Source organism: Podarcis vaucheri (assembly GCF_965113315.1).
Source record: "Podarcis vaucheri genome assembly, chromosome: 6".
NCBI lineage: Eukaryota > Metazoa > Chordata > Lepidosauria > Squamata > Lacertidae > Podarcis > Podarcis vaucheri.
Genome location: NC_138764.1, coordinates 7,125,511 through 7,153,287, shown reverse-complemented (window position 1 = coordinate 7,153,287; position 27,777 = coordinate 7,125,511). Strand labels below are relative to the sequence as shown.

General features: G+C 41.2%; 2 protein-coding genes across 4 annotated transcripts in view; both read right to left on the bottom strand.

The window, feature by feature from the left end:
- RABGAP1L (RAB GTPase activating protein 1 like) overlaps positions 1-27,777 on the bottom strand; it is a 151,458-nt gene that overhangs the window by 99,066 nt on the left and 24,615 nt on the right. For all 3 annotated transcript variants that reach the window (XM_082229046.1, XM_082229047.1, XM_082229048.1), the window contains exon 14: positions 25,822-25,972. In XM_082229046.1, the coding sequence (XP_082085172.1) occupies positions 25,822-25,972 (151 nt within the window). The remainder of the gene's footprint in view (positions 1-25,821; positions 25,973-27,777) is intronic.
- GPR52 (G protein-coupled receptor 52) lies at positions 11,070-15,227 on the bottom strand. The gene has a single exon (XM_082226917.1). It carries the CDS (start codon positions 12,896-12,898, stop codon positions 11,813-11,815), a length of 1,086 nt encoding a protein of 361 aa, XP_082083043.1. The 5' UTR covers positions 12,899-15,227; the 3' UTR covers positions 11,070-11,812.

Below are 27,777 nucleotides of genomic sequence, written 5' to 3'. Positions count from 1 at the left end.
TGCAACCTGAAGCGTCTGTCACCCGAGGTATGACTGTACTGTTGAATTACTTTAATACAGCCAGCGTTTTTAACTGTGCATAATTATTTTCAATATACTCAACAACAAAATTCCGCTCCTCTTTGAATACCTGTTCTTCTTGCTCTCTTATTCTACTTGTTAGACCTGCTAATTCTGCATATTCTATCATCTTAAACCGCCAATCCTCCTTACTAGGGACCTCTCTCGCTTTCCATTTTTGGGCTAACAAGATCCGAGCCACTGTTGTTGCATACATGAATAAGTTCTTCTGACTCCTGGGAACTTGTGTCTGAACAATTCCTAACAGAGATGCCTCTAGGGTTTTTTTTAGGAAAGTTGTTTTAAACACCTTTTTCATCTCATTGTACAGTGGTGCCTCGCAAGACGAAATTAATTCGTTCCGCGAGTTTTTTCGTCTAGCGAATTTTTCATCTTGTGAAGCACGGTGTCGAAAAAAAATTGGAAAAGCTTCAAAAATAACCAAAAACCTCAAAAAAGGCTACCACACCGCGTTCTATGAGTTGCTCCTCGAAGTCAAGTTGCAACTGTATTAACGGTGTTAAGAAAAAGGAAACAAACTTGCAAAAAACGCAAGACGTTTTCGTCTTGCGAAGCAAACCCATAGGGAAATTCGTCTTGTGAAGCAGCTCAAAAACCGCAAAACCCTTTCGTCTAGTGAGTTTTTCGTCTTGCGAGGCATTCGTCTTGCGGGGCACCACTGTATATCATTTCCCAATAAGCAATAACTCCATTTAGTGGGTGGGTGAGACTGCTGGGCCAATGAGCCTTATCGTATGGCAGCAGCAAACTGGTGAGTAGTTCTGACAGCTGAGGAAGTGGCAGGGAGCTTACCAACTTTAGAGATGCAATAAGCTGCCTCTCCTACAGAATCCCTATGTGAGCTGATCTGTAATCTGTGGATGAAGGGTGGTATGCAAATTTAATAAATAAATACAGTAATACCTCCGCGAACGTCCGCCCCGTCGACCGTCCATTTCGGTGAACATCTGCAGCAAACCCAGAAGTACCGAAACAGGTTACTTCTGGGTTTGCCACTTGCGCAGAAGCACTAAATCGTGCTTCACGCAGAACAGCACTTTTGTGTCAACATCCCTTTTGTGGAGCATCTGGGGCTCCGGAACAGATCCCGGACTCAAAACAGGGTACCACTGTAATAAATATATTTTTTGCCACAAACTGTGGCGAGAGCCACTATCTCAAAAGCATGGTAGTTGAATTAATCAATACTCATGAAGTCTATATGCAACCTTCAAGTTCAAAGCAGAATCCCTCTGAGTAACAGGCGCTGGGGAGCAGCAGCATGAAATGACTGTAACCTTCTTGCCCTGTAACTATTGGACACTGTCAGAAATGTGATGATGGGCTAGATCCAACAAAGCTATTCTATTCACTCCTATCCGATTCCCATCAAATTAATTTCATTATACTTATACATATATGGAATTGTCTACCATGGATCCCTAGTTTGTTGCTGAAATGTCTGGCACATGTACTAGGATATACAGTTCATGCAGGGCACTGACCAAAACTGACTGGCTTTTTCATGTAAACAGAGAACATGGCTTAACATACAGGTTGTTGTTTTTATTTTGATTGTGTATTTTGTGGTTTTATATTTTGATTTCATTCTGTGAAGCACCCTGAAACCTGTGGGTATAGGGCGGTATATAAATTTAATAACTAAATACCATACCTTAAAATGGTAACAGGGAGCAAGCTGACTTTCAGGGACACCTGACCATCTTTGATTATTCTTTAACTGAGGGACCCCCGAAAGGCATCCAAAGAACACTCGGGTTTCGTGTCATGCAGTCTGAAACCCACTGACCTTTAGGGCAAACATTTTTCCCTTGAAACTTGAACATCTCCCAGATCATTCAAGACTATCCAGAGAAGTGCTGTTAGTTGTCCACCATGTTACAGAGGCTCACTGGCCTCAACTAGAAGTTGGGCATTTAGTGTACCAGTCCCATGCTGTGAAACACTCTTGCAACAGAGATCTGGCAGATACCCCCACTTTTGACTTTTGAAGGCTTTTTCTATGCTGACAGGCCTATGATTGCTTCATATTATTTTTAAATATTTTATGTACAGAGTCCTAATGTATTGTGAGAGAGTAATATATGACGCAGGTGGCGCTGTGGTCTAAACCACAGAGCCTAGGGCTTGCCGATCAGAAGGTCAGTGGTTTGAATCCCTGCGACGGGGCGAGCTCCCGTTGCTCGGTCCCAGCGCCTGCCCACCTAACAGTTAAAAAGCATGTCAAAGTGCAAGTAGATAAATAGGTACCGCTCCGGCGGGAAGGTAAACGGTGTTTCCGTGCGCTGCTCTAGTTCACCAGAAGCGGCTTAGTCATGCTGGCCACATGACCCAGAAGCTGTCTGCGGACAAACGCCAGCTCCTCGGCCAGTAAAGCATGATGAGCACCGCAACCCCCGAGTCGTCCACAATTGGACCTAATGGTCAGGGGTCCCTTTACCTTTACTATATGAATACTTTATTAAATAAATAAAATATTAAAGACACATGTTGTAGAATTCTTCCAAACACAGGTTATGAGAAGCCACAAATGCAGATGGCAGCGACATTAAGGTAAGAGTGCACCAACCTACTTTGTGAGGTAGTGAAAACCTGTCAGTGATATCCTGGCAAGAAGCTGGCAGCAGAAGAAATGAGTATAGCTTGCTCTTTTTTCGTATGGAGAAAATGTATACACTTTCCACAAAAGTTTAGTATATTAAAAACATTACCTTTTCTTATCCGCCTGACCAGCCCTTTGTGCACATTCACTCAGTTTACAAAAGTTGAGAGAGATTTTTTAAATGTCAGTGATTTACTATGTCACTTAAACGTGACATGTATTGGAAAAGATAACACAACATTAATAGGATTAACTTCAACATTTCACTTATTTGAAAAATAGAATTACGTTGCCAGTGCTATAATCACCTTTAATTGAAATGACACATTAGCTAAATTTATTCATGCTACTTAAAAGCATAATTTTTAGAATTGAATAATCCTTCTTAATGGCAGATCAATGTCATTTCCAGTTAACGGCTACTAATATGAGATCTTTAATTCTGCTCTAAAAGCCCCACATCTTCTGCTTTTCTTTTCTTTTTCTTTTTTCTTTTGAAAGAAAATAAACATTCACTTAAATTTAAAGAAAACCAAAATTTATAAAACCACCACACCAAATCCTCCCAAAAAATAAAAAATAAACTTAATAGTAAATTTACAACTTTTTCTGCTAGGAGAAACAAATAAATATGTAACAACAAGTAACAACTGGGTGTCAACCATGATGTCTGCCTCAACACCAAAATCTTCATGCAAAACCTATTATTTTAAAGGCAGTTCCCTAAAGGTACTTTCCCTACATGTGGCTCGCCAAACACAAACATTTATAGGATGGGAGTTCCCCAATTTATGGCCCAGGGCACCACCCCCTGCAGTCCTGTGGGTAGTGGAGCGGCTAATGCCCAAGAAGGTTGGTAGGGTTGGATATGCTCATTAAGATACTTGGGGCCTAAATTGTCGAGTGCTTTAAACACTAATGTGAGCATCTTTAAATCGGGCCTAGAAAGAAGCCCAACCGGTGCAGCTGTTTTAACTCAGGGGTTATATGAATTCTAAATGGACAGACAGCCAGTAACCTGGCTGCCACAATTTACACCAGCTGAAGTTTCTTCAAGGGCAGCCCCATGTAAAGCATATTGCAATAGTCCAATCTGGAGGTTACCAGACCATGGAGTACAGCAGCCAAGTCATCTTTGTCCAAAAAGGACCATAGCTGATGAACCAGTCATAGCTTGAAATAAGCACTCTTAGCCACCCTGGCAACCAGAGCCTCCAGTGACAATGTTGGATCCAGTAGTACCCCCTAACCTGCTGCTTCTGGGGGAGCGCAATCCCATCCAGAACAGGCCATATTCCTACCTCCCAGAATGAGGAAGACAGAGGATTCAGCTTCAATTTACTGATCCAAATCCAGCCCATCACCGCCTTCAAGCATCAATCTAGCACCTTATCCGCCTCTCCTGACTCAGATGGAACAGATTTAAAAATAGAATATCAGGCAGAGTATGAAGCACTGAGTAGATACAAAGAGAGGCTTGAGAGATACTGCGTTAGATCACCACATTCTCTTAGGGAAAGGTCAGTCAAAAGATAAATCCTTCTTGAATGCCAGAACGCAAGGAGCCAAGGGAATGTGAACTGCAAGAGTTCCACACCTACGCGGCAGCCACCAAGAAGGTCCCATTTCTTATGCTTGCCAACCTAAGCAATTTCACTGTTGTGCACGCAAACAGGAACTTTTATTTTAGGTGGGGCCATAACAAAGTAGGGAGTCCTTAGGCCTCTAAATTTACTGGCAGCCAGTGCAACTGGCACCAAAGTGGTACCTTGACTCCACCAGCATCCCAAGCTGCACACCTGGTCCTTTGCACTCCTGAAAACTGACGCTCCATCGCCGTGAATAAGCCCCACTGCTTAAGTTATTGTGGGCAATATTGTAAGAAGGACTGTGAAAGAAATACGAAAGAGACTGAGTTTCAGGCAACTGAATCTCAATGGAAAGGGCAGATGGTAAAAAGCCCTACAGAAATAATATTGCTACCTATAGGGCATTCTGTTACCACTTCCTAGGTGTCTTCTGCAAGCTAAAACTATACAACCTATCACATATAACAGGCTTAATTAATTTCAGAATGGACAGATTTAACCTCCAACCAACAGGTTTAATTAAACTAATCCTCTAATTACCTGTTTTTCATCTTTTTCTTCCTTTTAGAGACTTCACCTGCTTTTCTCTTTAATTAAGATTATCTCCAATTCAACAGGAAAAAGTAGCATGTTAAAGTGTGCCAGGAAAGCCAACTTGAGTAAAATATTGGGGGGAGGCAGGTGAGCCCTGCCCCACTTAATCGACCACAAGACACAGCACATGCACAGCATTTGAATGGCAATATCCATCAACTTTGGGGGGGGGGGCCTCCTCAAATATTTTATTTGGGGGGCGGCAAAGGGACCTTGGTCTCCAGGAGTTGACTTCTATGAAGTGTACAGTTTGCTGAGCAATGACACATTTGTTGAAAAGATGCACAGCTTCTTTTTGGTTTCGAGAAAATCTATTTTAGGAATGAGCTAAAAAATAGTTTTACAGTTTTGCATGGTGGTCATATATACATTTTCCTACAAAGGGATAAAGACAGTGTTTCAGGAACTTTTGTACTACCTCAGTACTTTGCATTCTTGACCTGATCTCTAGGATCTGTGCTCCTGTTTCCCGATCTCCATAAAGTTCTTCCCTATCCTCAGCTGCCCTCCTTCTCACCAAGGGGCTGCCATAGAGGGAGAGACTACCAGCTCTTACCTGGGATCTTTCCCTTGATCTCCCAGCCCCTCACCCTGGGAGACCAACATTTCCCTGTCTCTCACAGGGTCCTCCATCAACCACCCACCACCTGCATGAGTATAAAATCTCTGGACCCAAACATAGGTCTTCCAAGAAGGAAGAACATACAAAAAAACAAAAAAGGAAAACAAAAATAAAACGGACAATAAAAGGGGAAAAAGAGAGTGAAAAAACATAAGAGAAAAAGAAACATTAGAAAAAGATACAAAAGCAAAACTTCCAATTTTGCATCAGCGTGTTACACTCTCTCTCTCTCTAACATTCTATCTTCTCAATAGTTAAACAATATTTCTTTTAAGTCAAGGTGTCTCAGAATCAATCATTTCTTTTTCCCTAATTGTTATTATTATTGATAAATGTCAACCATATTTTGCTTTTAACTTTACCTCCATTAATTCCCATCACTATTATTCCGTACTGAAGTCTCTCCATTGTGATCACATATTGGGCCAAAATTCCATAATTTCTTTTCTTCTTATATATCAGGGTGGATAAAAATCAATGGTTTTTTAAAAATAAATTAATTAAAAATCAGATTGTTTTATATTTAAATTGGATTTTTAAAATAAAATGCTTTTGGAGGAAAAATCTTTTTAAATATAGTTTTCTATTTAAGTTACATTATAGTCCAAAGGCTATTAATCAGGAAATAAGGATTTGTTTAAGTTTTTCATGTGTGCTAAAACTGAGTCTAAGTTTTATTTTTATATTATTGTTTAACAACATCAGTTGACAAACATGGATACATATGATATGTTATTGTTTTAGTTAAATAAATTGTTTAAATTGTCATTAAGAAAATAATTATTTTTCTCCTTCCAATAAAGTACAGCTAAAATGTTGTCCAAATATAAACAGTTAACTTGTTAAACCTCACAATAATTTCATAATTATTGGTCTATGTATTTCTAATAGTATAACCAAATCAGTAATTTTTTATATAACTGTAAAAACTACTCTGAAAATTTATTATTCCAAAAATGAAACCTTCATTTGGTTTTGGATTCAGGTAGGTAGCTGTGTTGGTCTGACGCAGTCGAAACAGAAATGATTTTTTTTTAAAATGTCCAGTAGCACCTCTAGGGCGTTTCATTTTGGTTTTTTCCAGTCATCTTCCAGAGAGAGTACCATAACTTTAATGGCATCATTCTCTGAATGGCATCATTCTCTTTTACTATTAATGGACTTATAATCACACTATAATCAAACATGCAAAATCCTCTAATTAAATAACTACATGCATATTTTCTAAAGATGTTCCTCAGAATTTTGCTACCAGCCCCTTTAGGGGATTTTACCCAGGGTGATATCCAAGTAAGGTAAGCTCAAAGAGATCAATGGGCTTAAGTTAAGGCCCATATTTTTCAACGAGTTTATTCTGAAGATAACTAGCATTCAATATCAGCCTCAGTCTACCCAGTTAATACAATTTGCAGAATACACTTTTATGCTGTGAACATGCTAATCTACTTCTCATTTCTCTCTTTCTTTAACTAAATTTTAATACCAACTGATCATTCAAAATTGCTATCTGATTAGACTGAAGAAGAAAATTTATCTTAGGAAACAAGATAATGTTCTATACTGATTTTCTACTGAAATGTTACGTTCATCTAATGTTCTAATGGTGTCACAAAATCCTTACAAACAGCAGGTCATAACTGTTCATATAAAAACTATTTTCTGAAATATAAATAAAAAATTAATTATCTTGCTGGCTTATTTACCCAATGGGCCTGTATGCAGTTTTATTCCCAGACTGTTCTGAACACATTTCCATAGCCTTGTTCTGAGACTTAGAATATTTGTGAACGTTTCATACCATCCAGTTCAGATCATGTGATGGTGAAGGACCTTCACCATCACAAGCACAGTGCACTAAAGATATATTAGCATGAAAGATTAATGGAGTAAAAAATCCAGAATACATGACACACTATTAAGGGTCTGACGATGTAACTGACAAACGTTACCATGCCCTTTCTAGCTGTAAAGACCCAGTAACTCTTTGTTCAGAGAACACTACAAAGTCGTTGTGTGAGTCAACATAAAAAGTTTTTACTTTCCATAGGTGGCCAAATTAAACCCTGAATTCCAAAACCACTTCAAATTGTTTTTCTAGACTCCATGCAATTTAAAGCAGCCCTCTTCCTCTGCCTGGGGGCTAGATTTCAACATACACACCCACCTGTGACATTTTATTTTCCACCTACACAGTGCATGCTTATTTTTTAAAACAAAACTTCTTACATGATCCATAAAGTTCCCACATTAAGACTGCTTACCCCTCCCTTAAATTCGTAGAAGCAGCAAATACAGCCTTTAAAGACAGCCACACACAGAGAGGGCTGAAGCAAAACCTATTGCATTTGTGTTTTTTTGTCTGTGTGCTTCTCTGTTACATCTGAACCAGGAGAAGCTGTGACTGTTTTGAATCAAAACCTGGATGCAGTGGTGGGCTGGCTGAGGGTGAATAAACAGAGACTGAATCCTGGTAGGCAGTTCCCATGCCTGTGAGTTGGGGAGTTTATCAGATCTGGACGTGGTTGCATTCCCTCTGAAGGAACTGATACATAGTCTGTGAGTGCTCCCAGGTCCATCTTTATGACCAGAGGCCCAGGTAACCTCCATGGCCAGAACCAACAAATTAGAGTGGTACACCAACAGCACCCTTTCCTGCACAGAGCTAACTTGGAGACTGCAATTCATGCATTGATAATCTCACATTTGGACCACTGCAATGCACCCTATGGAATGCAGCTAGCGCTGTGGTCTAAACCACTGAGCCTTGGGCTTGCGACGGGGTGAGCTCCCATTGTTCATTCCCAGCTCCTGCCCACCTAGCAGTACGAAAGCACGTCAAAGTGCAAGTAGATAAATAGGTACCGTTCCGGTGGGAAGGTAAACGGTGTTTCTGTGCGCTGCTCTGGTTTCACCAGAAGCGGCTTAGTCATGCTGGCCACATGACGGTTAAAACTGTCTGCGGACAAACGCCAGCTCCCTTGGCCAGTAAAGCAAGATGAGCGCCGCAACCCCGGAGTCGTTCGCGACTGGACTTAACTGTCAGGGGTCCTTTATCTTTTTTTAATACACCCTATGTATGGCCTTCCTTGAGACTAGTTTGGATGCCGTACCTGGTGCAGAACACAATGACCATGTTCTTGAGTGGAGCACCTGGACATGCACATATAAACCTGTGCTGAATGAATTGCACGGGCTTCTGCCTAGCTATTGAGTAGTATTCAGTCTTGTTACTAACATATAAAGCTCTGAACAATTCTGGACCAGGTTACCTGAAACATCACCTGCGCCTGTACAAATCTGTACGATCATTTAGATAATCTGGAGAAATTTGACTAATGATACTACACTCTACAGAATATCACAAGGCAGTGAGTTGAAAATGGGCATCTTTTGCAATTGCCCGTGTATTGTGGAATGCCCTTTCCTCTGCAATAGGTGAACCACCATCCATCAGTTGCTTCAGACAACTTGTAAAAACAAATATTTTTGCCCAGGGTTTCCCTGACCCATAAGAATGAACCCTGTTTTACTGAATTCCTGATTTTATTATACTCTTCCAGAGGCTTTTATATTGTTTCTGTTTTGTGATACTGTTTTATTATTTTTACATTGTATTTTTGTATACTTTTAAGAGATTTTTAAATTTTAAGTAGTTTAGAACTGTTTTCAAACTAAGAATCCACAGAGAGTTCACTAATATATGAAAGGGTCAGACAACAAGGAAACTCCACAGCCACCACAATTCTCTTGCTGCCCATGTCCTATGATTATTAGACAGTGTACATTAAAACAACAACAACCAGACAGGTCCTGCCACCAAGCTTAAAAACCAATCTGCTCTGAAACAATTCCTATGCAATACCAGTAAATTCACAACATTAAACCATAACTAAAGCATGAACTACACATTTTAGGGCTACATATTTAAAACACCCAACCTCTTTAAACCAAACCAAACAGAAAGAGTAAAAAATACTATTTCTAGCTCCTGCATATCGGGGGGGGGGGGACCTTATCACAATGATCTCATTTGTATGGGCTTGTATACCCATTTTTTCCTTCTCTCAGATACACAATGTGAATGCTATCTTTTGGTAATCTTTGCACTATATTTTGTCCCAGAGTTTTATTTCAGAAACAGTACTGGAACTTGTCTCAAATACTCTGGAATTTGAAAATTACTGAGGGTGACACCCAATGGTATCAACAACCCACATGCAAGGGACTTCTGTTAAAGGAAATTGGACTTACCCTTCCTCTCCTCCCACAACCTGGCAGCCCTCTGCACATGCCTAAGGTCTGCTCCGGAGTTTTTGGGAACCCTCAGGAGCAGACTGGGGAGGTGCTGGGGGAGAAGAGGAAGAGGAAACCTCATTGCATCCACTGGCACAACACTGGATCTTGCCCTAAGAAACTGTCTTTGATAATAAGTCAAGTGTTTCGCCTCCCCCATTGGATACACCAGGTATAAAGGTAAAGGTAAAGGTACCCCTGCCCAAACGGGCCAGTCTTGACAGACTCTGGGGTTTGTGCGCCCATCTCACATCTAGAGGCCGGGGGCCAGCGCTGTCCGAAGACACTTCCGGGTCACGTGGCCAGCGTGACAACGCTGCTCTGGCGAGCCAGAGCCGCACACGGAACGCCGTTTACCTTCCCGCTGGTAAGCGGTACCTATTTATCTACTTGCCCCCGGGGGTGCTTTTGAACTGCTAGGTGGGCAGGCGCTGGGACCGAGCGGCGGGAGCGCACCCCGCCGCGGGGATTCGAACCGCCGACCTTTCGGTCGGCAAGCCCTAGGCGCTGAGGCTTTAGCCCACAGCGCCACCCGCGTCCCAGGTATACTCAACACAAAAGTACATAACCTTTGGTGCAACCTTTGGTTCTAGGGAGAATTTCATTATTAGTGTTCTGGTAAAATAAGAAATTATAGGGCAGACATTTAAAATGTTATTTTAATATCTGGTACACATGTTAAAAGCAACAGTCAGAATGTGGCAGATTTAGCCAAAATCAGTATTATATAAATTACTGATAACTGTGAGTACAATCCAGCACAAGTTAAGTCCCACTGATTGTAATGTGAACTGGATCATGCCCTACATACTTAATGAGTCCTCACAAATTGATTATGGAAGCACCAAATCAAGTCCCCTACAAAACCCCTTAATTTGTGAACCTCTAACAAGATTTGCCTAATACGCATTTAACACTGCAAGACGTACTTCTGTAAAGTCAACTCAATTTTTTATTTATCCCAAATTTAAAACAATGATTTAACAATATGCTAGGAAAACCATTAGGCACAGAATACAAAATGATCATTTTAAAAAATATACAGTGTTATATACATGCTGAGATCATGCAAACTGCGATACATTCACAACTATATAACTAAAGTGGAACCTGCTTTTTAAAATTTACATTTAAAAAGTGTTATTGAGCAGATAAGTCACACTGCTATTTGATGTTATTGCATATGCAATAAATTACAAAGCAAAAGCATTAGCACAAAAAGACTCCATAAATTTGTGCTAATTTAGTAGGCACTAGAAAATACAAGTTAATTTCAATAATTTGACTGTTGTTTCACTCAACGGTATATTCTCTCAAAGCTTGCCCCTCACATACATTGTGCCTAAAATTACTCCAGTCCCCTCAAACAGCTTGAGAACAGTAGCTATAAGGGGGCAAGGAGGCAACTATATGGGCTTCTGACCCCGGAATAAATAATATGCCTGAGCAATGGGAACAAAAGGCTCCAAAAGAACAGAAAAGTATTAAGTCATTTATATGTGTTACACTAGAACATTAAAATATACTTTACATTATTTCCCTGCAAAGAAATATATTTAATTTTAAAATTACAGTAGTTTTAAAAATGTTTTTGTACAAGAGACAAAACTACAAGATTGAAGCTGCCTCATATTAAAACATATATTTCCTAAGGACGTAATTGATAATCCATCACTTACTGCATCAAACAAGATTTATCTTAATACAACACAGTACTACAAATTCATCCACATATATAATATGTGACAATTTCACTATTACTGTTGATGAATTATTCTTTAGTTCTGAACAGATTAGTTCACACTACTGGAAACTTTGCCCTACATTTACCAGTGATTCCCTCATATACCACAATTTCACCAAGAATCCATCTCTGACCATTCCAGCTACATGTTTTTCTTACAAATCACCATTCAATCCATAATTCATTTTGCAGTGAATATTTATTGACTGTTTATTGCAGCAATATTCCAAAGGATAGAATACTACCTAGCCCAAATATCACATTGTATTTGTCTGTTTTAGTTCTCCTCAGATGGAGCAGGAATTGGCCCGTTTTCTAGGAACTGGGTCTTGAACAATGCTGTCTTTTTTATGTATACAAGATGAACACACAGTCTCTGACAATCTCCAAAGTCCCAATCTGAAAACACTGTTTGAGAGGCTATATATAACACAGTTACAAAAACTATTGCTTATAGCGAGCCATGTTGTTAAGAAAGACAGTGCTGGGTTTTCCAGGACCCTAGAACTCTCCAGCATAAAGTAGATGATGTAGGGGAGCCAGAGCACATAAAACACACTGGTTATACGAAATAAAACCATAGCATAGCGCCGGTCAGGGCCGTGCCCACTTTCTGCAGCAGTGTCCACTTCATGACTAGGAAAACGAGCTCTCCTGTCATTTATCTCTTTGGTGTGCTGCCGGCAGATTTTGAATATGTGGAAGTATGTAAAACAGATGATGAAGGCTGCTGGAGCATACAGCAAGCACACAATAAAGCCAGTGAAATAGGCATTGGTAAGCCAAGAGGTTGCACACCATTCAAAAATGTCTCCATGATAACCTGGCTTTCCCCAGCCAAAAAAAGAAGGCAAAAAAATAAGGCAGGAATACAACCAGATCAAAATGATGCAGATTCTCAACCGGCAAGGTGTAACCAATTGGTTGTAGGTAAGTGGTTTTGTGATAGCAAGATAGCGATCCACACTAATAAAAGCAAGACAGGCCATAGAAACACTTTTCAGTACAGAGATGATATATCCAAAAACCTGGCAAGTCAACGACTCGTGGACACCTGTAGAATAGTGCAGCAATGACAAGGTGGGAATCAAGCAGCTCACCCCAACAAAAAGATCAGCATATGCCATAGTCTGAATAAAATAGCTGGTGGTATAATGATGTAACAGTGGAGCACAGTGAAAGACAAAAATTACTGTTAAGTTACCAGTTATAATTAAAAATGTTAGTAAGACAATAATTAGAGTCTCAAGGATGCAGATATCAACAACACTGTAGTGTCCAAAACCAATTGGACAGGAGTAATGCTCAGATACATTCACAATGCTACTGCTCATATTCAGAGTCTTCCACTCAATCCAAGTGGACTGGTTCATGATCTGCTTTACGTAACAATGTGTTCAAAACTCAGAACTAGGTGATTTGTGAGTCACCAGCTACTGTAATTTTGTTTACATATCCATTTCTCTGGGTAGATTTTAGAATTGCTTCTAAAGTTGTTCATATTACAATACAGAAAAGAGGCAAAAAGGCCACTGCTCAGCGTCTTCCTGTGCTCATTCCTTCCTTAGCAAAACACAAGGCACTTCTAAACAAAGCACTTTGTTTAAGCTGTACTTTTGGAGGAGAGAAACACCAAAATGGAGAGTAAAATATAATGTCATGATAAAAATCTCTGCAAGTGCATTTTCCTGGGGGGAAACGTGAAGGAGGGAGTACTGGGTAGAAATTCTCAATGTAATGTTTTCTAAAACAAAAATTGTTAGGAGCTAAAAACTAGAAGCAAAGTAGATAAGAAGTCTAATAAGATGCTCATTCTAATATATTGTATCCTTCGGCTTTCTTCAAGGCATAATGTCATTTGTATCATCTTCATTCTGCATTACTAAGGTCAAGATTTGGGGCATCTTAATGCAAACAAATGTCATTAGTCTTTGGTAACGAGTAAAGAAATATGTTGGGGCAGCAATCACTACATGAAGAACAGGTTCGTCCCTTCGATGAACAATATCCTCTCCATTTAGTTAACAAGACCACGTATAATAAAGGAAAGAAACAAATAGACATGATGTTGGATCTTCAGTCAAGCCAGTTAGAAAGATATGCTGTCCGTTACAATATTAGATGTCAATAGGGTAATCCAAGGTTCTCACGGAATACAAACTTGTCTTGCATTTAATTTCAAGAGCAACAAAAGATAAAAAAATTCTTTAGAAATAAAGCCACAGCTGCTACAGTGAAGTTCATAGCTCTATCCATGTCATTTCTCACCTCTATAGTGATGTCCACATTCTTTCGTACGTCCCAACACAATGAGATAATTAACTCTCATCTAAATTCTTCTAAGAAGCTAATGAAACGATGATTTAACAAGAAAAGCTGCCGTTGCATTCTATTACTCCATTAGTCTTCAGGCTTCATTTCCTCAGTTGCTACATACGCATTTCATTAGACAATTAAAACGATAACCATCTGCTTCAAAAATTCTTTATCTCAGAAGCAAATATTACCACATCCATTACATCTGCCACTATGACACATCCAATGGGGTAAGAAGGCTCCTTCGATGCTCACTAATAAGCTGGTATTTGACTACTGTATGGATCTTTCATTCAGTGCATGCAGCAGTCTTGCTTTTTAACCCACCCACCATCCACACCCAGATCAAATGCATTGTTAATCATTTAAAGATACAGGAGAAATTATTCAGCTCACATATTTTAATTAAAAAAGAAAATCCAAGGTCATTTCAATTTTATGTTAACAGCAGACTCTCTTTTCTCTTTTTGAAGTGCTGGAATCACATTGGCACTGCTTAATGATCCTTGCTGTGCCTTCTGAAAAAAGAATTCCTTACATGAGAAAGAAAAGATTTTTCTCTCGTCCTGCTGCAGCAGTGGGATGAATAGAAAGCATCATTTCCTAAGTTTCATGTCTCATGTCCATCACCACCATGCTGTGCTGAAGGTCCTTATGCTTTTATAGCATCCACAGAACGTTGCCCATTGCTCATCTGTAAGCTGTTCAATCTATCTCAAAATTAAAATACTGTTAAAATTAAAATCTCTTGTCAAAGCAGTGAAGCGGCGCCTTGCATATATATTTGCTTTGTCAGGAGCTGTGGTGTAGACACAGAAATCCTTTTTACTGTGATCAGTTTTGAGAATGCTATTGCTGTTTCTTTCATGCTCTCTTGTGATTTTACAGCTTGCCACCTAAGCCTGCCCCTCCTCCGCATCCTTAGCTGATGCAGAAAAACTCGCCATCAGAAAGGTGACTCGGTCCTTCAGCCCCAATCAAAAGAACAACCAATGGCTACTGCAGCTGAAACTGTCACTAGGTAACAGTTGCCAGGGACAATGCTGGCTTATAGCCTTCTACAGCAAGCCATGAATAAGAATGACAAACGAAGACAATTGAAAGTGACCAATCTCAATTAATATATTGAGGATTTTAGGGAAAGCATGCTTCTGCAGAGCTACATTCTTCCATCAAACAAGCAACAAAAACATCCATAGGAATAACTTACATGCTCCAACTCCAAAGATACCTTTAGTGCACTAAAATGAGCAGTGGCTAACCCAAGTCAGCAGTAATCTAATCCCCACTGGGAAGAGAGAGCTATTAATTATTAAACACATAAATAAGGGTTGGGTGTTGTTGTTTTTTTAAAAAAACCAGCCCTCTATAAGTCAAATGATTGTTTATCATTTGAAATTAAAATGTGTTTTATTGCAATTAGTAAAACCTGGAAGCTCTTCCTTTAATCCCTTTATAATTCAAATTATTATCACAATCATAATACAGAGGCATATAAATAAAGGTTCACTGTAAAAATGATTCATCTACATTTGTTTACATAACCACACATAGGAAAACAACTACAACTCATGCTAAAACTCTTAATTAAGTCATGTTATACAGCAACTCAGATTAAAAATGCATTACCACTACAATTCCATATTAAAACAGTTGGGCTAATTACAAACAAAATCAAGTCTATGGAATTTTACTTTTTTTCTAATAACACTTCCGAATTCAAATTCAAACATTATAATTAAGGCAACAGTTCACTAACTGTATCATTAGATTCCCTGAAATCATAAAATTAGAGTAGATGTTTTTGTCAGGGGGGTGGGAGTGAGGAGGGGTGCAGGACAAATAGTAGAAAGAGATAATCACAGCTGCCACTATCCGGTGTGGAGCTGCTCCAAGGCAGCTAATAGATCAGAGAGTGATCCGCAGACAGAACAGGACCACAATGGAAAATTTCAGATTTTCAAAATATACTTAATTAGCATGCTGTTTTTATTATTCTTTTCCACCGATGGACTGTAGGTACGTACAAAAATAGAAGATACACACAATTCTTCAATTTGATATTTTTATGTAACTAAATTCAGCATGGAACTATGACCATATACAGTGGTACCTCGGTTTACGAATTTATTCCGTTCCAGAAGTCCGTTCTTAAACCAAGGTGTGCTTTCCCTAATGAGGTCTCTCACCGCAAGTGCCCTTCCACCATTCAGATTCCGTTCTTAAACCAAGGTAAAGTTCGCTAACCGGAACACTACTTCCAGTTTTGCGGAGTTCGTATACCAAATAGTTTGTAAACAGGGCTGTTCTTAAACCAAGGTACCACTGTACACTAAAAGAGACAGTCAACTGCAAACTTCTCTACTAAGCAATTATGTAAACACGAGGTATATATACTTAGATATAAACAATTGCAATTTTTTGGACTTCCGGGTTGGCGCCATCGCCGAATGGCGGACTCCCTCCGAGCTCCGGAGGGAGTCTGCTCGGCAGGGGCTGGGTCCTACCGCGCCGGCGACGCGGGGACCCTTAGAAACCACGGGAACGGATCCCGTGGACATGGTGACTCGGCTGGCACCGTTATCGCTCTCCCGGCTTGTGAAAGAGCCTTTTTAAAGGCTACGGATCGGGCGCCGGGGAGTAGCGTGGTGCTTTGAGTCCTCCGCTTCCCCTGCCGGGCGCAGCCGCATGCCATTCGGCGGAGAGCGCTGGCTTCTTCCAAAGGAAATTCGGACAATTGATCAACAACCCGTGAGTAATTGGGCAACCGGGTTTAAAAGGAGGAAAAAAGAAAAATTTTTCCGGATTTGGCACGAGCGGGAGGGGATCCAAAAAAGGAAGTCAGTCCCCTCCCTGATTGTAAACATGCTAAAACAAGGACTGAGAAACCAAGATCTATTCAGAAGCTTATTGATGATAAAAATTACCAACTCCACGATGTGAATTATAAGAACTGTGCTGGAGGAGAGGAGTCGAGGGTGAGGAAAAAGCAACCCCCCCCCCTGGGAACCGGGGCGATTCGGACAGCCTGGCGAAGAGAGATGGAGATTTTGACAGCTGTCAAAGGAGCTGTCAAAACTGGAAATTATAAAGAGGACTTTGCTACAAGTTCTTTGCTGGTTAATTTTGTTACAATTTGATATAAATATGGATATAAACTGTCGGGAAAAAGAAACAACAAATTGACTTTTGGATTAGAGGATACAAAGTTATTGTAATCCCTCTAGAGGGGATTCGGGACATTACAAGTGTCGTATGTGGAAAACTACTCTGGGAGGTGTAAAGGTCTTATCTCCTGGGAAAGCTGCAGAACTGAAATATTATTTTGTCTACAGAGGTGACTATAACACAATAGAATCTTCCATTGAAGCAAGAAAGGAACTGGACGTAAGTCTGTGTCCCTGAATAACAAACCTCTGTAGAGACGTTAAATTTTGGAACAAGAATGTTTTGACAGCTGAACAAGACAGAAACCTGAGAAACCAAGAAATAAAAGAGTAGATGACTGAATACGACACGGAAAGAATAATGGGAGGAGCAACAAAAGATTAAAGAAAATTAAAGGCCTCTATTAGATTGGATTTTCGACGTTAAACATCATTAAGACAATCAAATCCGAAGAAAACAGCATGATGGACTGAGATAAATTTGGCTGTGGACTTAAGATCTCCAGGCCGACAACATACAGACAAATGGACATGGGGAATCAAAACCGGGGAAGGGAGGGGGAACCTTAGAATCCAAAGGCTTTGTAACCAACTTTTTGAATTTCTCTATACTTTCTATCTTATATTCTTTATAACTTTGATACTTTACGTTTCTGTTTTTTCTTTTTTTTTTTAGAAAGGGGGAACTCGTGGAAGAAATGAGAGCGGATCTTGGGGAAAATTTTGTTCTATTATAAGACGAGGAGTGATGCTAAGATGGTGTAAATTTAAATTGGTTTATGAGTATAATATATTAGGTTTAATTGGGGATGAGAACTTGTGGAACCAACTTGGATAAAGGGGAATACAATCGGGAGGGGAAGGAGGAAGTCCCAGAAAGAAGGTTATGAAAAGAAGGGTCTAAGTTAGTTTCTCTTTTTCTTTCTTTCCTTTATCTTTCTTATTTTCCTATTCTGTTATTATTGGAAATTTTAATAAATATGATTAAAAAAAAAAAACAATTGCAATTTTTTGAGTTGTCTTGTTCCAGAACGCTTCTTGCATACCTGCATAGCTGCACCTGAGTGAAGGGTGGTCAAGTGACATTTCAAGAATAATTATTTTAAGTTTCCCCAAAATCTGGAAGCCTCTTCCCTGTCCGTGCCCCACCCATATCCTTCCATTGGAACTCAGAAAAACTGCTGGAGATATCTCTGCCAGTCTCCCGTTTTCTGCCAGTTAGTTCTCTGGACCACTAAGTCAATCCCAATCCAAAAGAACTGCTATCGCCAAAAAGTCAGAATGAGTCAATGCTCAGAAAGAGAGAGAGAGCAAGGTTTTTTATATTCTCTGTCGCTCTCTCTGTCTATCCCCCCAAGCTCCAGGTCAGCACAAGCTAATGACTGGGTTCTGCAGGGCTTGGGCTAAAGTAGAACTAAAGCTGTCAGCACCCCACAACACCTTCAGCTTTGGGGCTTTCTATTGGCTACTACCAGGGATGTGGGTGGTGCTGTGGTCTAAACCACAGAGCCTAGGACTTGCCGATCAGAAGGTCGGCGGTTCGAATCCCTGCGACGGGGTGAGCTCCCGTTTTTCAGTCCCAGCTCCTGCCAACCTAGCAGTTCGAAAGCACATCAAAGTGCAAGTAGATAAATAGGTACCGCTCCAGCGGGAAGGTAAACGGCGTTTCCGTGCACTGCTCTGGTTCACCGGAAGCGGCTTAGTCATGCTGTCCACATGACCCGGAAGCTGTCTGCGGACAAACGCCAGCGTCACAACCTCAGAGTCATCCACGACTGGACTTAATGGTCAGGGGTCCCTTTACCTTTCCCTTATTGGCTACTACCAGCAGTGGGTCTCCATGTGGGCAAAGCTAGGGCCTCCACTTCTTTCCGCTGGTTGGGTGGGGGTGAATCCAGTGGCGGAACATATGCCCGTGCTGTCCAGGGCAGGCGCATTCCTGAGGGGCGCAGGCACATGCTCCCCAGAGGCACGGAGGGTGCCCTCCCAGGCGCGGGATAGCTGCACACGCACCCACTGATCCCACTTCCTTCCTCTCTCCTTCCCACTCACCTGCCTCCTTCCCATCCTCTCCCCTGCCTGCCTGTCTCCTCCAGCCGAGAGAACGGGGCGAGCTGCTGCACGTGCTCCCGGCTGGAGGAGGCAGGCAAGGGAGAGGACAGGAAGGAGGCAGGCGAGCGGGAAGGGGAAAGGAAGGAACTGGCAAAGCGGCGCAGCAGTTCCCCCCGCCCCTTCCCCCGACAGCTCGTGGTAGGCGTGGGAGTCCGAGTCGCGGGCAGGCGGAGCACCGAATGTCACCCCCGCTTAGGGATGACACCCGGAGCTGTGCACGCACCCCCCCCACCTTCCTCTGCCAGTGGGTGAATCCTGCACATCATACTAAGACACACCCCAGCCCTTCAGCCAGGGGATGGGAGAGACTGGGTGGTATTCTTTCTGCCATTCTGATTTGGTGGTTTTACTTTGTATTTTTAAATAGTTTTTACCAAAAAAAATTTGTAGCTTTATTTTGCACCAGTTCAACTGCCAAAGGCACTCGTTAAGTATGAAGCCAGTTTTCATACTAAGCTTCTCTTGAGCTAGCATACTGTAATAATATTAGCATGTTTTGAGCCCACAGGCTGCAAACACCACCTGGCGGCATGTGTTTGATGTCTTGTAATATCATTGGTAGAAAGAGGTGTCACAGGCTCTCCAGTGTTAACTGCCTTGTTTGCTATGATACAAGTCAGTACAGCTCTGTGAAAGGTCCCTGTATGCCAGTGGTGTCCAAACTTTTTTTAGAGGGTCTGATTTGATGAAGTGAAGGGCCGTGAGGGCCATCCAAAGAGCCAACCAAAGTTGTTGACCTTTTTTAGTATTGAAGTTTTTTAAGGATTTTACCCCAGAAAATATAAATTGCCACAGGGGCCAGATTAAACCGACCAGCGGGCTGGATTAGGCCCCTGAAACGGACTTTGGACATGCCTGCTATATGCTAAATGGAACACAGAACACCTCAGAACTGGAATTAAAAGTTATTTAGCTACATCTGTTTAATTAAACTTCATACCTGGGATCCAAAAAGCTATATATGAATCTATGCACTAGGATTCTTCAAGTCCCACACACAAACACACACTGAAACTCCTTGCACCCTCCAAAAGCCTCAACTGAAATGACTCTCTTCTTTAGAACCAAATCTAACATAGCATAATAGTGAGTAGTAGTCAGAATTTTAAATTGCTGAAACCCACATAGCACAAAAGTGCTTTAGGACTACACAATCCCAGCCAATACTTGCCATGGGCTTTCATATGACACCTTGTTGGTACGAATAAGTGGAGCATTTCCAAAGCCCTTTATAGGGAAGCAGGGCTGTCTCAAGCATATGCGGCACCGGGGTGTAAAGATCCACCCGGCGCCCGCCCCCCAGGATGCCCAGTCCCAGGCGCGCAGGAGGGTAGAGCCAGCCGGCCGGCCACCTCAGCATCTTGCTGGCTCAGTCGCCCCCGAACTCGCGGTGCAGAGCTGCCTGCAGTAGAAGAGCCTGCCACAGCACTCCAATCGACGGGCGGGCTCTTCACTGGACTCAACTCTCGGGCCCCGGACTCTCGGCCTGGCGCCCCTGAGAGCCCCGCACCCCTAGCACCTATGGGTAAGACGGCCCTGTAGGGAAGCACTGGCTAGACACAGACATGCGGTTGAAAAACAGTTTCTTTGAAGTTTATTGTATGTTTCTGTTGCCGCATTTTTGATGTGATACACAGCAAGTTTTAAGGCTCAGTAATAAATTAGTAGAAATAAATACTGGAAACTGTCAGAAGCTGACATACTGCAATTAATCTGGTAACAATAATATCAAAGTGCTTGGAGGACTGAGCAAGAGACCAAAGGGCACAGAAGAGAGCTGCCACTCCCCTGAAGTTGGTAGCAAAGCTGGGAATATTAAAAGAATAAATCCGAAGTAAAGGTGTTATCCAAGCTGCTGGTAACCAGCATGAAACTGCTGGCTGGTAGCAAGAGAACCAATCAAAATGGGGCCACACTGGATTTAAAGCCCCAGACGGTGTATGTCTGTTTCAACTACTCAGGAGGAAAGTGGCCAAGTTACAGCTAGCAGTGTGTGAATTTGTATTGTGTGCTTTCATGGATTTAGAATCAAGAATAATGTATGAAGTTAATTTTGCTGAGTCCATACACAGAGATACATTATTAGTCACAATGAATCTGATATTGCTTTTTTCATTTTATTATGTATAGGCTGCCTTTCAGGGTTACCTCTTCCAAGGCAGGTCACAACATATTGGAACACAAAATGTTGCAAAACAAACACCACAATGTAAAACATATCTAAGAGTACTTGCGGAGTATTTTTCTACCCCAGAAATGATAGAAAACAGGTAACAAAAATATATTATATCATACTTTATTGACCTGTTGGAAATCTGTGTTTGGAACAACATTGCCAGTAATTATGGGAATATCAACAATCCAGATAACTTGTGGAAATTGGTCTATATGACTAAATAAGTTGAGTCAGACAGGGGGAAGGCAAAAGAGAACAGACAAGGCTTAAACATGGCTTGCATGCCACACAGACTTTAAGAGACAGAGAGAACCATAACAGATGTCCTCCAGCACATGCAATTCAATTAGGTTGCAATGCAATGCACTGCTTCTCTTAATTATACAAGTACAATGAAGAAGATCTAGCAATATTAAAAATTAATAGCTATGGGACTCCTATGCTACAAAGAAAACACAGGTAACATCAGCTTTACATGACCCACTCCACGCCACGTCACTAAGGCCACCTGAGCCTCAAGCGACAGCAAAGAATCCTGAAGTACCCACAAGCTATGTACTTGCTCCTTTAGAGGGAGTGTAACTCCATCAAGAGCAGGCAACCTGCCATCCGTCTAATAAACCAGCAGAATCTCTAATCTGTCCTAATAGCCCAGTGCCAGGAACACACATTCTAGATCCCCCTCACAACTGGACAGAGAGCCTGAAAGGGAGATGGAATCTCTCTAGACACAGCAACCTCCGCTCCTGGACCCTCAAGTCTGCCCGGATTGTGCACCAAGTATCCAGGTGGGCACAGCTGGGGGAGACCCACTCCACCCTGATTACTCACCCAGGACTCAGTGTACAGACCACAATCAGCCTTCTCATCCATAATCAGATCATGGATGGGGGGAATCTTACTCAGAGCCAACCTGGGATTCAGCAACGACAACTGCAGACTCGAGGGCTGGCTAACAGGACAACTGCCTATGCCATATGACCCTTTCCTGGCCTATAGATTATACGAATAGATTCATTTCATAATGTCCAAATGCTGGCTTGGAAAGAAACAGGAAAATACACAGTTGGATAGACATTGGCTTCAGTGAGATTCACCCAGGAACATGCAGAATGCTAGATTGAAGGCTTAATATTTTAAGAAACATACACAACCCCCAACCACGAGGTATTTCTATAAAAATGAAGAATGTCAAAAAGAAACGCGGTCACATTCATAAAGCTGTATTTTATTGTTATGGCAACTGATTTGCTAGAGAAAAAATAGGTAATAAAGTTGTTATGGCAACTGGGATCTTAAAAGCAGTCAAAAGTAGAAAAATCAAATCAATCTCAGCCAACTTCTATGACTCAACTTTCAAAAGACCTACACATATTGTTTTATAAAATCTCCTATAGAGAGCAGAATTAATACACGTCTTCAGTGCTACAGAATAATAGGTGCTGAACAAAGCAAACATGTATCAAAACACTGAATAAGAAAACATTTTTTTGTTTGTTTAAGTATCTTCAGATTCTAACACAGAGTTTTTATTATATACTAGGATTCATTCTAGGATTTAATACATATACTACACTCTGATTAACTCAGTCTGCATCAGATCTCCAATTCAAAATCCTTCAGCTTCTCATGAGATTTCAAAAGTGTGGACATTACTTGTGATAACAACATTGCTGTTTTCAAAAAGTAGGGAAAGCTAGAAGCATCCGATAACAAAGAAAAATACAGGAAGTTATTCAAAAATCAGTTTTCCTAGGGCAGCAATGAAAATAGGGAAAAGGTTTGACTGGCAAGAATCAACAACAGCAGAGAGAGAGAGTGGGAGGGAGGGAGGGAGGAATCAAGAAATCTCACCCTTCAACCAAAAAGTTCAGGGCAACATAAAGCCTAATTTCATTCCTACAATGCTATGTGCTTTGCCAGACTGATAGTTGAAGATTGGCCAATGGTCTTTCAGAAAGCGTCTTGGGTGTGATGGGACTGAATCCATGTCTCTTCAGTCCAACCCCACTGTCTGCTGCTAAGGGCAGAACTGCATCATACAAAAGGGCTGGTCCAAAAACAGGAAGCATGAATCATGAATAATGGGATGGCAGGGCCCTGATTGACTCCAGCTGCAAAAGCTGAGGCTGCTGAAGAGCTCAGAGACCATCTTACCTACAGCAGCAGATATGCTGTATGTTTATGATTGTATTTTAATTTTATTCTCTTGCTGATTATGTTGTTTTAAATGTGCATTTTATATTTCACTTCCTTTAGCAATGTTCTCTTTTGAAATGTTTAAGATAAAATTGTAGTTGTTGTCAACTTTGCTGCATTAAATGTGCATTCTGCAGTTGACCACCTTTGTAATGTTTTATACTGAAATCTTTCTGATAATATTTTACTTTCTGGTTATGTTGCTTTGAATGTATACTTTATATATGAATTTCTTCTGTAATGTATTCTTCTGGATTTTTTTCTTTTTCTTTTTGATGTTTTAATGTAGGTTAGGTTGTAAACCTATATTAGTTTTGAGTGGATAGAGGGAGTGTGTACACCCTGCAATTTGTTTCCAATCCCCCATCTAAACTAAGCTTTTGTGTAACCTGTTCCTAACTATCTTTGCCCTCAATCCACTGGGAATTTTATCCTTCTTTTACTTGTGCTTAATCCATATTACTTCAGTCTTAGGTATAGCTAGCAACATACTTTCTACAGTGCCAGGAACATTGTTGGTGCTAATTGAATGACACACTTAGTTATATCTTTCTCTGCTGAATTTATTAGATTAATAACCTTGTTCACCTAAATTCTGGATAGGTAATAACTTTCAAAACAGAATTTCAACTCTATATTATAAAATCAATTATAAAAAAGTTTTAAAATATACTAAAACCAATTTATCAATAAATGGATATTCAGATAAAAAAATGTATTAAGAGAGAGAAGGACAGTCAAAAGCTCACTGGATTGTGTAAGTGTGTGTTAAAGCTTTCCAACTGCATATATGCAAAAAACAATCACTGTGAAAGTGGAATATTCTAAACAGTATTAGATTTAATATTAAATAATAATAATAATAATAATAATAATAATAATTTTTATTTATACCCCACCCTCTCCAGCCAAGGCCGGGCTCAGGGCGGCTAACAAGCAATAATAAAAACAAGCTGAATGAATACAACTTAAAAACAAGATTAAAATATAACATTAAAATATTGAAACATTAAAATTAAAATGCAGCCTCATCGCAGGAGGAGAAAGGAAAAAGAAAGAGGGGGAGGGAATCAAATTAAAAAGGTATCCCCATATAGAAAACAAGGGCAAAAGAATTATTTGGCTTATATACAATATAGATACAGTGGTGCCTCGCAAGACGAAAAGAATCCGTTCTGTGATTCTCTTCGTCTAGCGGTTTTTTCGTCTTGCGAAGCAAGCCCATTGACGGATTAGCGGATTAGCGCTATTAGCGCTATTAGCGGCTTTTAGCGGCTTATCTGCTGATCGGATCAGCTGATAAGCGGCTTAGCGGCTTAGAAAAAGGGGGGGAGGAAAAAAACCAGCAGGAACTCGCAAGACATTGTCGTCTTGCGAAGCAAGCCCATAGGAAATTCGTTTTGCGAAGCACCTCCAAAACGGAAAACTCTTTCGTCTAGCGAGTTTTCCGTCTTGCGAGGCATTCGTCTTGCGGGGCACCACTGTATACTTCTTGCAAACATCCTTTTCTTTTATACTAGTCAGTGAGAGTATGATCACATGAGCCACTTTTTAAAATTAGAGTCCACTGCTGATAAATTAATCCCAGAACTTCTGTCAACATAAGTCTACTGTACCACTGGGATCAAAATATATTTCTCCTGATAGTACTAATGAAATATTCCATAGTTAATGGTATCAATCAAACTGAAAAATTACAGAACGTGAAAGAGAAGAAAAGCTCTACCTATCTATCACATCTCGATCCCTCCCTCTTTCAATAAAAACTTTAAAGGCTGAAAGCTGGTAGATACCAAAAGAATTAAAATCCTGGGGTACATATACACGTATAAGGAGTGTCTTATCAGGGTCACAGCACAGTGGTTCTCATAAACATTTAGGTCAACTTTTTCCATTCATAAGAGCACAGCAGCAATACACTAAGCAGCATATAACTAGACCTCAAGGCTGCAGGTCTGAGCCTGATACAGTAAGACACCCAGGCTAAACTTTTTAAAATTATAAAAGCAGCCAAGTGACAGCCTTGCTATCATGGAGAATAAGGGTCTCAGAGAAGGAGGAACAAGTTTGTTAAAAAAAAAACCTACGTCACAGTTTTTAGCATCTGCACAGAACATTAGATGCCATGCAGTATCAATAACCAAGGCCACATGTTTCATTCCTAATTGAATCAAATCTGTGGGTACCCACAGCAAGCAGTAAAGTATTCTAGTGAAAATTTCTTTACACTTATTTGTTTACGATATAGCTCTATTGTTGCACATGCAGAGAGATCTGATTTAATATATAAATTCATCATATCAATGAACATTTTCGAAAGACTCACCTTTGTGATGAGAATTCTGTATTTTTCCAACATCGCCTGGTTATCATGACATCCTGCTAGTAACTGCCAGACCTCAGCTCTTAATGCCTCTGGAACACCACGCTTCACCAGCGAAGACAGTCCTTTTGGTCTCACACTAAGGTTACTATGCCTAACAAAAAGGTAGGAAAGTTGTTGCTTATTTGAACAGTGCAAGCCTAAATTATACACACACATTCTACAGAAAGTCACTTTGAAATATTCTAATATAAAATAGGAAAAATAGATTTGCCATAACAAATTCTCAACTATCCTAGGGATGAGAAGACAGTAGGAATGGCAAACTCCTGCACTTACCATATTTTTCCGTCTATAGGATACCCCCATGTATAAGGACTCCCCCATTTTTGGGGACTCAATTTCAATAAAATATGGGGAGATGGCCCAAAGTTGTTGTGCCTCTCCCCCCGGGCAGCTGTGGGAAGGAGACACTCCCTAGACTGTTTCCCGCACATAGTGGCATCGGGGAAATTTGAGCTCCCGCCTGCCATCCGGTGGGTGGGAGCGCAACCTCCCCCAATGTCGCAGTGCAGGGGAAAGGATCCAGGAAGCGCCCACCGCAAGCAGCGGCACTGGGGGAAGTTGTGCCAACGAGCAGCTTCTCCCCCCCCCCACGCAGCTGCGGGCAGGAAACGCCCCCAGATCACTCCCCGCTTGCTGCAGCATCAGGGGAAGCCACGCTCCTGCCAACCAAATGGCTGGTGGCGCCCTGCCTCTCCCCCGGCCCATGCCACTATCCGTGTATTGGACGACCCCAGTTTTTTGACGTGATTTTTGAGTCTAAAAACCTTGTCCAATACATGGAAAAATATGGTATATGTCAAAAGGGAGAGCTTAATATTCTGACATCAGAATATATGTCCAATTCCCAACTCTTGCAGCGTTCGGGACTTTTTAGTTTAGAGGAAAGGCCAGTAAGTGGCAACAAGATAGAAGTTCATAAAATCATAAAATAAGAAGTTTTTTCCTCCTCTCCCATAACACTAGGACTCATGAACATGCAATGAATCTGAATGTTGGAAGATTCAGGACAGATTTAACGAGTACTTCTTCACGCAGTACATTGTTAAACTATGGAACTTGCTCCCACAAAAACCAGTGATGGCTGCCAACTTAAAAGGTAAAGGTAAAGGTACCCCTGCCCGTACGGGCCAGTCTTGACAGACTCTAGGGTTGTGCGCTCATCTCACTCTAGAGGCCGAGAGCCAGCACTGTCCACAGACACTTCCGGGTCACGTGGCCAGCGTGACGAAGCTGCTCTAGCGAGCCAGCACCAGCGCAGCACACAGAAACGCCGTTTACCTTCCCGGTACCTATTTATCTACTTGCACTTAAGGGTGCTTTCGAACTGCTAGGTGGGCAGGAGCTGGGACCGAACGATGGGAGCTCACCCCGCCGCGGGGATTCAAACCGCCGACCATGAGATCGACAAGAAAGAAGATTCCACCTAAACATTAGGAAGAACTTCCTGACAGTAAGAGCTGTTGGACAGTGGAATTTGCTGCCAAGGAGTGTGGTGGAGTCTCCTTCTTTGGATGTCTTTAAGCAGAGGCTTGACAACCATATGTCAGGAGTGCTCTGATGGTGTTTCCTGCTTGGCAGGGGGTTGGACTTGATGGCCCTTGTGGTCTCTTCCAACTCTATGATTCTATGATTCTATGATTCTAAGTCCTAGGCGCTAAGGTTTTACCCACAGCGCCACCCACGTCCCAACTTAGATGCTTTTAAAAAACAACTGGACAAATTCATGGAGGATAAGGGCAATCAACGGCTACTAAGCACAATGGCTATGTTCTGCCTTCATGGCAGGAGGCAGTAACGCTTCTGTATACCAGCTGAGTTAACACCTTACATTAAAAACCTGACAGTACCAAATTTTCGAAGGTTATTCACCAAAGCTGGACTAAACGTCTTTCC

What these genes read in the sequence shown, in the direction of transcription:
- GPR52 (XM_082226917.1), bottom strand. Translation starts at nt 12,898, where the DNA reads ATGAACCAGTCCACTTGGATTGAGTGGAAGACTCTGAATATGAGCAGT.